This window comes from Chanos chanos, chromosome 13 (assembly GCF_902362185.1).
Source record: "Chanos chanos chromosome 13, fChaCha1.1, whole genome shotgun sequence".
NCBI lineage: Eukaryota > Metazoa > Chordata > Actinopteri > Gonorynchiformes > Chanidae > Chanos > Chanos chanos.
Window position 1 is genome coordinate 8,583,627 of NC_044507.1, and position 13,305 is coordinate 8,596,931.

The 13,305-nt window shown below is 37.7% G+C and overlaps 2 protein-coding genes across 2 annotated transcripts; both read left to right on the forward strand.

Annotated features, from left to right (window-relative positions):
• The first annotated feature begins 692 nt into the window (after positions 1–692).
• On the forward strand, positions 693–2,463 carry LOC115826214 (troponin I, fast skeletal muscle-like). Its single transcript, XM_030789948.1, has 6 exons — positions 693–700; positions 804–840; positions 1,014–1,142; positions 1,643–1,732; positions 1,841–2,017; positions 2,377–2,463. Exons 1-6 carry the CDS (start codon positions 693–695, stop codon positions 2,461–2,463), a joined length of 528 nt encoding a protein of 175 aa, XP_030645808.1.
• Positions 2,464–5,596: 3,133 nt separating this feature from the next.
• LOC115826225 (troponin I, fast skeletal muscle-like) lies at positions 5,597–6,957 on the forward strand. Its single transcript, XM_030789961.1, has 5 exons — positions 5,597–5,638; positions 5,816–5,944; positions 6,265–6,354; positions 6,436–6,612; positions 6,871–6,957. The coding sequence occupies exons 1-5, from the start codon at positions 5,609–5,611 to the stop codon at positions 6,955–6,957; spliced, it is 513 nt and encodes a 170-aa protein (XP_030645821.1). The 5' UTR covers positions 5,597–5,608.
• The last annotated feature ends 6,348 nt before the right edge of the window (positions 6,958–13,305 follow it).

Genomic DNA, 13,305 nt, shown 5'->3' on the forward strand with positions numbered 1-13,305 from the left:
AAGAGTGTTGTAATGGCATATGAGATCATAATAGTATATGAGTACCACTGCAGTGATATTTTAGAATAAAATTGTATATGAATCATATAAAGGTATTGGTGCACCATTGAATTGATTTATAAAGATGTAATGTGCATGTGTGACATGCTTTGACTAGTCTGGAGAAGAGGAGTCTACAGTTTCTTTAGATAGATGCATATATCATAAACACAATGGTATCTGGTGCACCATAAGCAATGCATCAGTAGATTCTGATTCCCCAATTAGATATTCCTGTAGTTCTCGGGAATGTGATTCAGGTAAGTATAAAATTCCAGAGGATCCAAAAATGGTTACTGCAATATGATTGGTGCAGGAATGATTTATATCTGCTGTCTGTGGATTGGGGCTTACACTGCCAATGTTATAAGTGATACTCTAAGATTGTTCTAGAAGCCAAGAGATGGCATGCCTGAGCCTGAAATCAATACCATGATGTACTGAGTCATACCAGACTTATTTCTTTGGCCTTTATGAGGACAAACTGCATTTGACTGCTGATTTAAAGTTAATCATAGACACTTGTAACGTTATTTTGAGTTCGTTTAAAAATCAAAAATCAAACCAAAATTCAAAATGGAACGATTGCAGTTTCAGTACATCTCTCTCTCTCTTTCGCTATGATCAGGGGGTAAACAGAAAGCGGCGGCAAGATGTCTGAGTAAGTATGGGTTTTGTGAGCCATTCAATTGACTCTGAAAGGATCTGGCAATCTCACTCTACCATTGATCTACTGATACATTTTTTAACCTTTCCTCTCACAGAAAAAGGATGACAGCCAGCCGCAAGCATCATCTGAAGGTAAGATTAATAAATTGATAAAGTATATTAAAGTATAATATTACTTTATTCCTTCATGTCATAAAAATAAGAGTAGAGAAATGAGAGCAAAGAGCAGTTATTAAGTCATTTTAAGAGTACTTTCGTGTGCAGAACATCTTTAAAAAATCTAAGAGAAATTATGCTCCGTGCAGAGTATGATGCTTGCCATAGCTGAGGAGAAGCTGGCAAAAGAAAGGGCTGAGGCCACAGCAGAAAAGAGCGCATACATGGAACAGAACTGCCCTCCTTTGTCTTTGCCCGGCACTCTGCAGGAACTGCAGGTACAGTGTCAAATCATACATGTATTCAAAGCAAGAAATTAAAGTAATATCTGATTCAAAAATGGTAATGACTGCAACACCATATCAGTCCCAGCAAGCCTTTAGCTTCAGACCCTGTAAACTGTCAGTAAACTATTCTATTCTATACAATTCTATTCTATTCTATTCTATTCTATTCTATTCTATTCTAATCTGTGCTGTTGAAGTGTGAAGGGAGTAACTATATGTCAACACATAGCATATTCCCAGTATCATTCGAAGACACTTATGTCACACTCAGGCATTAGTGACATACTTTACATGCGAACTTCACACAGTTTGTTTATCATTGCACATTGCACAGATGATTTCTGTTTACAGAATTAATTTATCATGTAATATACTGCACTAGTTTATCAAAATATGGCACATGGCAATGATGCTTATCAAAGACATTGCCTGTAAAAATACTTGAAAGTGATCAGACAGAATCTTAATTTTTTTTAAATCTCTGTTATTAGGATCTTTGCAAAAAACTTCATCAGACCATTGACAAGGTTGATGAGGAGAGATATGACGCAGAGGCCAAAGTGACCAAGGCAAACAAGGAAGTATGTTCATTACTTTGATGTATTGTACTTTGATGTACATGAAGAAATGACTGTTTGTCTTGATTTCTGTCCCTGTTTTGACTCTAGTATGTTCTTGTAACTTCCCAGATTGAAGAACTCAAGATTAAAGTGATTGACCTGAGAGGCAAATTCAAGAAGCCTGTTTTGAGGAAAGTGCGTATGTCTGCTGATCAAATGCTTCAAGCTCTCCTGGGCTCCAAGCACAAGGTATCCTTGGATCTGAGAGCCAACCTGAAACAAGTCAAGAAGGAGGTCAAAGAGGAGGTGTGTACAACATTCCAACAAAAAATTAGTGAAACACTACATTTGTACACTACATTGTTTTGTACCAATTCATTTGTAATACTGTGGTTTGTCCTATGTTTCCTTTAGATAGCTGTAGTCATCAAGGTCTATGTGTGTAACCAGTTATGTACACAGTGTTAATACACAACGCTACTCTGTGTTTCCAATTATTTTTGGGCAGTGAAAAATTTCCCAACTTTATCTGTATAACCAGATACATATTTAAACTTTAAAGTGTTTTTTTTTTAGCTACGTGGGTTAATTGTTTTATTTACGGTACATTCACCTTCTGATGACATATATCACTGTTTTTCCTCCTTATTCCTGCCTTTTCACAGCCTGCAGAAGTCGGAGACTGGCGTAAGAACGTTGAGGACAAGGCTGGTATGGATGGCAGGAAGAAGATGTTTGAGACCGAGGCTTAAATTTCTGGACTTTTCTTTGTTCATGCGTGGGTGTTCTGGAGGTTGGCTTATTTTTTGCTCTTCTAGTGATAGCTTACTGTTGATGAAAACAATAAACAAATTCTTTGGGGAGCAAAATGTGCTTGTAGGTTTGTTTTTGATCACATATATCATTACTTATGTTTTCTGATTTTATGTTCATGTTGGCTGTCCTTTGAGGTAAAGGAAAATGAAGTTTGCATGTGTATGGAAAGTCGGAGTCAGAGTAAACAGGCTACCCAGCTGTTTTACCCCTTTATGACCACAAGAGGCCACTACAGCTACTATGGCCCCCCCACACCCACACCCCCTCTTTCATTGATTCTGCATTAAACCTCTTGTAAAGATCTCCCCCACTTCTCTCTCTCTCTCTCTCTCTCTCTCTCTCGCTCTCTCTCTCTCTCTCTCTCTCTCTCTTAATGAAAGAGGGATGAGTGGAAGTTTTTACAAAATTGTCCTTTGTTATACAGAGACTACAGTAGATAGCAAGACCAGCTGTTTGGCACCCCTGTGAGAGTTCCCTTGGTCTCTAACCCACCCCTTACCCCTTCTTTGGACTTCAGTGCTATTTTTTTTCACACCAGTGTCCTCATTTGCCTGCCTAACCCCCCTCCCCCCTCCCCCCACTCCCCCCACCCCTCTCTTGACTCATGCTGTTAATCTGTTAATCCCCTTTGGAATGAAAGACCTCTTGTGGTAACTGGATAAATTTCTTTTGTATTTTCATAACAATGGAGTGTTTGCTCATCATTCAGCGTCTTATTACAGAAAGAACTTCCAATGCCACATAGATTGCATTGTTTCCAGTGACACATATAGTTATAGTAAATAATGTTGCAGAACCAACCAACCAACCAAAACAAAATAAATCAATAAGGAAATAAATTTTGTGAACTTGTAAACTAACTGTAGACTGCGACAGAGCATTTGAAATGCAAATGGTTAATTTGCAATATGATCACCAACATCTGCCCTAGCTCACAGAGTTGACAGGGAATCCAGCACTGATTTTGGAGACCTCATGAAGGAAAGCAAATTTACGAGGCCTGTCTTAAAGGCCGATGGTATTTCAGGAACTCGTTGGCCTATTGGTCTGGGGTGAAATCCACTTCCATAAACAGGGCCATAGCTTCTGCTGAGCAATCAGAGCCCACCATATATATCCTATTTAAATTTTGTCTGTCTGTGGCTTGCCAGTCTCTGCCATCCTTCCTTGAACAGTGTCCATCCCTCCTCTTCCTCTCATATAGGTGAGAATCTATCTTATTTGTCTGTCCACACACTCTCTCTCTCACACAAAGTGCAATAATATCACAAAGTTTTGAATGGCTGAAAGATGTTTTACCATTCCTGTCATAAAATGCATGAAAAAAGTGCCACTTTATTATGTGTGATTTTCATATCTATGGGATGAGATATACAGAGAACACATTACACATGAACAGTACCAACACAACACAAGTACATCACCTTGGTCTGTGGTAGAGATAACCATGGTAGTGTTGGTATTGTAGCCAATTAGCAATGCAGTTCTGGATGGCAAACAGCAGCGGTGAATTTTAATTTGACCTCTGAATTACTTTTTTTTACCAGCTGCATTATAGGGGATATAATGGATCCTTTTAGTGAGGGTGATGTCATCTTGTGCAGAAGCAATTTTTGATATGACAAACCTGCTGAAAGCAAAGAGATGAGCTTGTAAGAATTTCGACACAGAAAAGAAGTGATTTAAAATGGGGGCATAAATCAGAAAGTTTCATAATAACAATAATCTTACCTACACTTCAGTTTGCAGTACTCATTGTAATTTGTTTAGTTTGCATTGTTTATGTCTAAATATAAAGTCATCCAACAAGCTGATTTTGATTTTACTGCACTATTGTATGTGTTTTATGGATTTGCGTGACCAAACGGGGGTGAAAACAAAAAAAATGATATCATAGCATTTTCTCCTTCTGTTTGACAAAATTAAAACACAAATGAAATTTAATTATATAACTGCTAATCTTTTATGATATTTAGGCTCATGTTGGCTTCTATCGCTAAAGGACTTTTTCGCATGGTGGGACTGGAGTTGTATTTGTTATATCAGTAATGAGTTCACGGGTTACTGACCTTTGGAGAAAGATCATGTTATAAATGAACTTTCATAGATGACATCTAATCCTCCTAAGACAGATTTAGCTTGATCACAGTGTAACCAGGATTTTCCAAGAGGATATTTATTATATTCCATTTTACTGGATGATCACACTGCCTTCCTCATCCCATTAAATAATAATAATAATAGTAATAATAATAATAATAATAATAATAATAATAATAATAACACATATACATTCAAATACACATTCAACCAAACAACCAGTCAACGCCCCACCAAAAAACAAAACAGAAAAAAACAAGCAAACCAACAACAACAACACCAACAAAAAGACAACTAAAACACACAACAACAAAACAAAACAAAACAAAACAAAACAAAACAAAAAAACACAGTTCATAATTCTTGTGCTTTCTTACACAGGGTGTGAACATAAGAAGCCGCAAAGATGTCGGAGTAAGTATTCGAGTTGAAATAACTGAGTGCGGAGAAGTAATTTTTAATCTAATTGAGATTAACATGATTAAATAAAGATCAGATGGATGAAAAAAAGTTGCCTTGAATTATGCATGCACCTGATTCCACAAGGAAAAATCAGTTCCAGTTATTCAAAGAATCGCTCAGTCAGATAGCACACAAATATATGAAGTGCAGGGGTTTCTAATCAATAGCCTCAAGAATCCTTACTTTGTGAATTTAAAATCTTAAAAATACACGTAGAGTTTCTACAATTAAACTAACTTTTTTTTTAATTTGATGAACTAGTGAGAAGAATAGCTATTTGCATTTATATTGTAGTGATATTTTAGAGAAAAAAAATCACTCTTGCCTCGCATCAGCAAGGATTGTAGTAGATTTAACGGCTTTATTGGTATCTGAGTGTGTATTCACTGATCCTGGTCATTTGGAAATATCAAGACAATCCAGAAATGACCCTCTGGCACATCTTGTGTTTTATCACGAAAATTTGTCTTATATTTGTGATGACCTCAAATTTTATATGCATTTATAAACAGGAAAAAGATGACATCAAGCCGTCGGCATCATCTGAAGGTAAAAAATGAATAAATAAATACAATTTAAAAAAAAAGAAGAACAAAGGAATAATCAGACTTGTGTGTAGATACAGTTCTAGTTCTAGTTCTAGTCCTTACACATTCAATTTTCTGTGTGCATAGAGCTAGTGTTGTTTTCATTAACCTTGAACACTGACCTTTGCTTTTCCCTTAGAGCTTGATGCTCTCCATCGCCTTCGGTTTGCTGGAGGCTGAAGCCAAACAGGCTGAGGCTGACAAAGCAGCCTACATGGATGAGCACTGCCCCGCACTGGATCTGTCTGGATCTGCACAGGAACTGCAGGTATAAGATCCCTTCTCAGATCCTAGATCTAAAGAGAGTCAGTGGAAGTCTAACCAATACACAGTCAAATGAGACAGAGCCTATTTTGCCTTGTTGATCTGTTGAAGAACAACAAATGACTCATTGGTTCATATATATATATATTAGATTTAAAACAGAGCTGTTTCTTGTCCTAAGGCCTAATGTGAGAAAATAAGTACAGCAAAAAGAATGACTGGCAGACTTTATTCCATTACCTGTTATGACCTTTTGTACCTCAAATCCATCCCTACTAAACGTTTCGGTTACATTTGCTTCTATTAATGTTTTTTTTTCCTCAGGAACTGTGCAAAAAGCTGCACCAGACCATTGACAAAGTTGATGAGGAGAGGTATGATATGGAGGCCAAGGTTGCCAAGACTAACAAGGAGGTAAAAGCCATAACCATTACCTTTTGGAAAATCATACAACATATCTCTATTTAATAATTCATTATATTGTTTTTCCTCCAGATTGATGACCTGAAACTCAAAGTTGTTGACTTGAAGGGCAAGTTCAAGAAGCCTGCATTGAAGAAAGTGCGTATGTCTGCTGATCAAATGCTTCAGGCTCTGCTGGGCTCCAAGCACAAGGTATCCTTGGACCTGAGAGCCAACCTGAAACAAGTCAAGAAGGAGGTCAAAGAGGAGGTGCGTAGAAAATTCCTACAAAGAATTAGTGAAACATTACATGTACACGCCACACAGATTTAAACCAATTAATTTGTAGTACTATTCATTGTTTTGAGTGCTGAGCATTTTCCCAACTTCATCCGTGCAACCAGATACATATTCAACCCTCCTTAACATGTTTTTTGGAGCAAGTGGGGTTAATTGTTTTGTCAGAGGAATGTTCATATTCTGTTGGGATTCATCACTGTTTCCCGCCTTGTTCCTCCATTTTCACAGGCTGCAGATGTCGGTGACTGGCGTAAGAACATTGAGGACAAGGCTGGTATGGACGGCAGGAAGAAGATGTTTGAGTCCGATGCTTAAAAGGTTCTTCTCTAGATGTTCAGATATCCTCAGTACAACACTTTCCACTTTGTTCTCTCCTTCAATTCCGGTGATTTCCAGAAGTGTTTTGCACACATAGAAAGGCCATGATGTTGTAAAGTATAAAAATATCAACATTAGCAACTTTTTTCTTTGCATTTTTGGCCCACGCTTTGGGTCCAGCTTCACTGGTCTTTATGTCAACAGCATTAGCTTTTACCAGATGTAACAAATTCATGCAAAAAAATAAAGAATGTGTCTCAAATTGTATGAAGGATGCCTGCTTTTGACAGTTGACTACTGTGCTACAGATGATAATTTTGGAAATGACAAACTACAAATATCGCTGCTCTGTACTTACATAGCTACTATACATGTGAGTTAGGGTACTGAAGGAGAGGTGAAGAAATTAAGAAGTCTTTTATGATATCAAAAACAACAACAACAACAACTACTGGTCAGCCAGACTGTAGATGAAATTTGTTTTTCCTGAGCTATTGTGTCTGCGCATAAAACTTTTCCTGTGAAATCATTTTTAGAAGATCTCTTGGAATACTTGCGGCAACAAAAATATGACAGAGAACTGAAGGCTAGACTAGTGTTATAGGTGGGCAAAAACTGCCTGAAGCTCTTATAGGACCTCAAGGTGAGAGATAACAACATAACAATTTAGACCATCAACATTAACCCCAAACGCCTACTGAAATTTGTCCGAAGCCATTGTTTAGATGCAAATTCCAGAAATGGTGCTGCCTGAATGGGACATCTAAAATTTGACAGGTATCGCATAGTCTAACCATTGTTTATCTTCAGGGGCGTCCTATGTCTGTGAGTGCAGAACTTACACCATCCTTTCTTTAATGCATTTTGTGAGACCAAGCTGAAAAATAGCAATTCCACGTGAATTCATTCATTGCAGTGAGTTGATTGTAAATTGCATAACTTTATGAATACATATATTTTTTGTGGAAAATGCCAATTCGATTACCATGCATTTGTTCTTCATCCAATATATAATGTTTTGTTTACTATTTTTTAGAATCATTTTCTTTTGATTTCACATTTTGAGTTCAACACATGCATCTCCACGTTCTGAACCCCCCCCCCCCCTCTCCCCCAGAAATCATCAACTCATACTTTCATGTATCAAATTTGGGACATGATCAGACGGAAGCACTAGCTCTGTTATAAACCACATTCATCCCATGAAAATTCTGATGTGTTTTCACTACATTGCCACAACTCTAAGTAGCTCAGGGCTCAAGACCTTGGCTGAGAAATATAGAAATTAGTAAATTTTTTACCTTGTATTATTTACCTTTTTGCTTGACAGATAGGCTTATTCATTTTTGTATCTACAGAATTATAAATAACATTGGTCAATGATAATAAATCAAATTCTTGGCACATTTTAATATGTTAATATGAGAAGTATGGTGTCAGTGAAATGCTTGTAACTACACTCCACAGAAGCTACTTTGCTACTTTGATTCTGCCTCCAAACTGGGTATCAACTGCTAAAGGCCCTCATTCAATTTCTCACACCTTCATATGTTTGAAATAAATCAGGCACCACTGCAACTAATGACATTATCAAAAGAATAATGTGCTTGTTTCAGCAATGCTGTAATCAACAAATGTTGCCTTTTCCTCTAAGTACAGCTAGTATTTATTTATTTATCTATTTTCTGTTATTAATCTCTGCACAAATACTGCAGAAGAAATTTCCGGTACTACTGCTATGGACTGCATTTGCACCATTGAACGAAATGCATTAGATGGGTAAATAATATGAAAAAGGAAAAGGGAATACACTAAATTTGATATCAAATACTGAAATAAATAATCCTTCAGATTTTTGTCTCTTGAATGGAGAAGTTTTTGTGGTTTTATAGAGGCTGTCTCAGTGAAGTCATGTGGTCCTCACATAGCTTGGTATCCTTTTGCATTCCGAGCCGTAGGGTCAGGAGATATACTTAGCAAGTCATCTTGCAGTCCTCCATTTTAGCTCCTCACAGTAATTTAAGAGCTCTAGGCTCCACTTTATGATTGAGATGGAAAGCCATGAAATACAGGGTACTATGACCATACATGGAGGCAATGATTTTCACTAAAGCAACAACATAGTAAGAGGGAACTCCTGTACCCATAAATTTCTACCACTCATAAAGTACAGGAGATGTCAAATGCCCTTGTGAAAACTCGAGATGTTTCTGGCACTGAGTCAGTTCCACCATTGAAGGCTGGTTGTTCAAACTTTGTAGAAGGCAAAGTGCACGATCAGTCTTCTGTTACATAGTATTACTTGACTGCATGTTAAATTTGGTTACCTGTATGTGATGCTAGTGACAAAGCAGATTTATAAGACGCCTCATCTGAGATCACAGGTATGGGAGCCTAGGACACATATGGGAACCTTGATTAAGAAGAGGAAGCACATGCTGTTCTTGCCACCAGGTACTTGACTCAGGTTGGTTGCAGAAGTACTCTGGTGCCTGTCTGTTTTAGGGACCAAAGAACTGAAAGGGTTCTAGAGGGAACGTAAAAATTCCATCTTAGAAAGGGGATGTGTCAGTGTAATGCAGTTATTCGATTAGGGGATAATTCACAATTAAATCTGATTATAGAAGTGAACAGAGAGGAGTTGCCACCACTGAAAAGAAAGCAGGCAAGGAAGATCCGGACAAGACTAGCAGGACATTAAATGGCTGTGGTATGTCATTTGTCTATATGTGTCTTGATCTCATGGGAAAGTGCTTAGGGGTGGGGCATGGGATAAGAGAAAAGCTAGGCCCAAGTTATTACATAAACCTATGTTCAGTAAGATAATAGTTTGTATGTAACACCTACATGATTTGTGTAGTCAGTTCAGAAATGCATTTTAAGATTAACAAGAACTGTATGTCATATTGCTTGGTTACAGTTTGAATTAAATACTATTTCATATATTTTTTTAATGTAAAGAAAGGAAGGAAGGGGAAAAAAAAGAAAAGACAGAAAGAAAATACTTAAGTAATGACTAAAGCATAGGTGTTAGTATTTATGTGCAACTCCGAGCTCAAGTAGGTATTAAAAACTGAGGGAATTAAAGATTTTCCTTTAGACAGTTATGCAATAGGGTTGGACCCAAGCTGGTACTGTCCTCTGTTTCATTCTGAAAATGTTTAGGTTGATGGTATGCATTTATGTTTGCAGAGCCCAAAAGTACAAATGCTGAAACACATATTTGGCATGTTAAGGGGAAACACTTTTTATGTGATATTTTGTTTGATGCAGCTTAACAAACAAAGCAAAGTATTATTAACTGTTTTGTGCCACACTAATTTTTTCATCCCCCAGAAATGGCTTGAGTCGCCCACCACTGGTCATCTTCACCAGACATAGTAACAATTAACAATTATCAACCAGCAGAGGGCATATGGACTCAGCGTATGCGGACAGACTAACTTGACATGAATCAGAACTCTTGTGTGAAACTGTCATTTCAAGTATTTCACAACAACCATTTCAATGCAGTATGTTACATTACTGCATGTCAAAACAAATTTACAAATACATTTTTCATTTTAATAAGGGGGCACTGAAAAAAGAATTGTTTTTGAAGGAATTTGTAGAAGTGGCCCATTGCCAAGTTGAATCAAGGACCTTGGAGCTGTTAGAAGTAGAGTAAAGCCCTTCTCACTCCACTCTAGGGAAACCTTTCAAGCCACAGTTTGGCACAAAATTTGCAATGTTTTTATGACTCAAATTTGTCAATTGTGGCACAACACTGCTCTTTGCAAGAAAAAGAAAAAAAAAGAAAGAAAGCTGATTTAATTTAATTTATCTAATTTATCCAAATGCAAGCAAGAAGTCTCAGGGAACACAATTATTCTATTAGCAATCTGTTTCACCTTTCTCCCATTATCTCAGCCTTCTGGAATGTGCCTGCACATTATTCCAATTACAAAAAAACACAGTGGGGTTAACAACCTCTGGTGCAGTGAATTCCTCTCACCGAGAAAGGATTATTGGGGCATTTCCCTGTAAGGACATGAAGCATTGCCTACATGTTGTAAAGCTTTAGGTGGGGGCAGTAAAATCCAGCTCTGCAGTTAAAATGCACCACTTCCACCACCCCTATAAACTAATGTAACAACTGTAGCAGATGCGCAAGGTGATTAAGAATCAAAAATTCCTCAGCAAAAATTTGTTTCACCGCAATTATACATGATCGTTTTGGAGCCATCCATCGAAACTGAACTAGACAACGTGATAGTCATTTGGGCTTAAGGTTAAGATTACTTAACAAGGGCCACTTCTCTGCAGTCACTGGTCATACCACTGAAGTTGGGAATGAGTTGGAATGTGCTCTCCTTTGGTTAGTAATGTGTTAACACTTGAACGGAAAGTTCCAGTATATACATACACGAGATAAATAGGAGCTATGTTTATTGACGCAGGTGTTCAATGTCAATGAATTTCACAAGCAAAAGTTTTGTTCACCCTCTAACACAGTTGTAGTGATATTTTTTCAGACTTCAAGCTAACTTTTTGCTGACACAGTGAGCCACAAGGCAACCTCCTCACTGTAGATGTTTTTAAGCTATTCCTAAAACAGGAGAAACATACATCTGGATACCTGTTGGATATCATGAAAACATAAAGTTTCACATAAAGCAAAATTCCATTCATTCCAAGTCTGTGAGCTGTAGTAAACTAGACAAGTGAGACTCTAATGTTCTCCAACTAAAGTTTAGGGCAAAACATAATCTTTTATTATGGGTCATTGCTGGCAACAAATGTCTGAAAAATGGAAATAGGGAAAAGTTTCTTTGGAATCATTCCCAAATTCTTTTCAGTGCTAAAAACTATGCTGAGCTCAAGATAACAGTAATTGATTTTGAGATAAAGCTGCTTTGGCATTAAAAACAGTACATGGCGTCTCTGTAAAATAAATTTCATTATAGTTATTCAGTTTCCTCCTCACCTCAGTGCTGTAATGTTTGTATGGCTGTTTGCACATACTTGTTCACACAAATACTCTATAAGAGAAGTCAGTGATAGGACAGGGTGAAGAAGACCAGTAACAGACATGAAAGCTGACAGATCCATACCGTGTGTGTGGCTTAACCATTAAAGAGCATATAGGACCAGAGGGAGGTTTTCATTCAGTTACATTGACCTCCATATTCTCTACACACACTTATACTCCTATGTCTCCAGAACAGCCCTCTCAGAGTAGGTGAATGAGCATTAAATATTGGACTGGGTGGTGGTTGTGGGGAAGCACTGAGGTGACAGCAGTTGATGCTGTTGACAGGGTTATGATTGATTCTCCAGCCCTGGGGCACTGGAAAGAGCACGCAGTTCTCCTGAGCACACTTAAGGAGTGGAAAAAGAGTGTGAGCGTGGAATGTAGCATGAGAGTGACTTGCAAAAGACTCACTGAAAGGAAAACTCATCTGTCAGCCTCTGAGTGCACCTTATCAAACCGTCCTCTGGCTTTATTTCCTCTCGGTCTTCTTAAGTGGAGAGAGAACTTTGCCATACAGCTTTATGGCAGTCTTTTATAAAAAGAAATGCTTGCAGACCAAATAGTTAAGAGACTTGAGGGAATGAAAATGGTGCATTTCGTAACGATACGTGGAGAGTCTCTCTTGCTCTGAGACTGTATTTTGTTTTTATTAAAAAGTTGTCATAAAGCTGAACCAAATACCCTCACCTACCTGAATTATTGCTAGCTATTTTTTTCAAAAAATGAATGAAAATGAAATGAAAAACGTCAGTGTCAAGTGAAGAAAGATATCAATGTCTTTTTTTTTTTTTTACTAAGAAGTTTATTAAGCTTGTAGAGATTTTAGATTTACATCATAAAATAACACAAATGAATTGTTTCCATATAGGTATGTCCAATCTATCCCTAGGGATGTCCTTCTATCCTTAAAATAAGATAAAGCACGTTCAGGGGAGGACATAGACACAAAGGGGCGCGTGACTGTTGAGGGCAATGTGAGAGCTCCACACTTTGCTGAAGTTAAGGTATGAGTTCCAGGTAGTGGTGGGGAGGAAATAGAAGCTGTAATAACACATTACATTTATAGACAGTTGCTGTGAGTCTTGTAGAGTTTGTATGCTCTCCTGCAGACTGTTTTATATTGCACTGTTGGGCACAGAGGAATCTGCACCATAGGCAGCATTCTGGTACTCTAAACTGCACGTCTCAGCTCACAGAGGTGACACTTGGCAGGTGTCTTAATGAGTTCAGTGATCTGGGTTTTGCATTAGACATTTCTCTTGAAGATTCCTTGAACCTACAGAACAAATTTTTGATGTGTTCTTCAGTCCTTACTGTGGCCAACCTCTTCG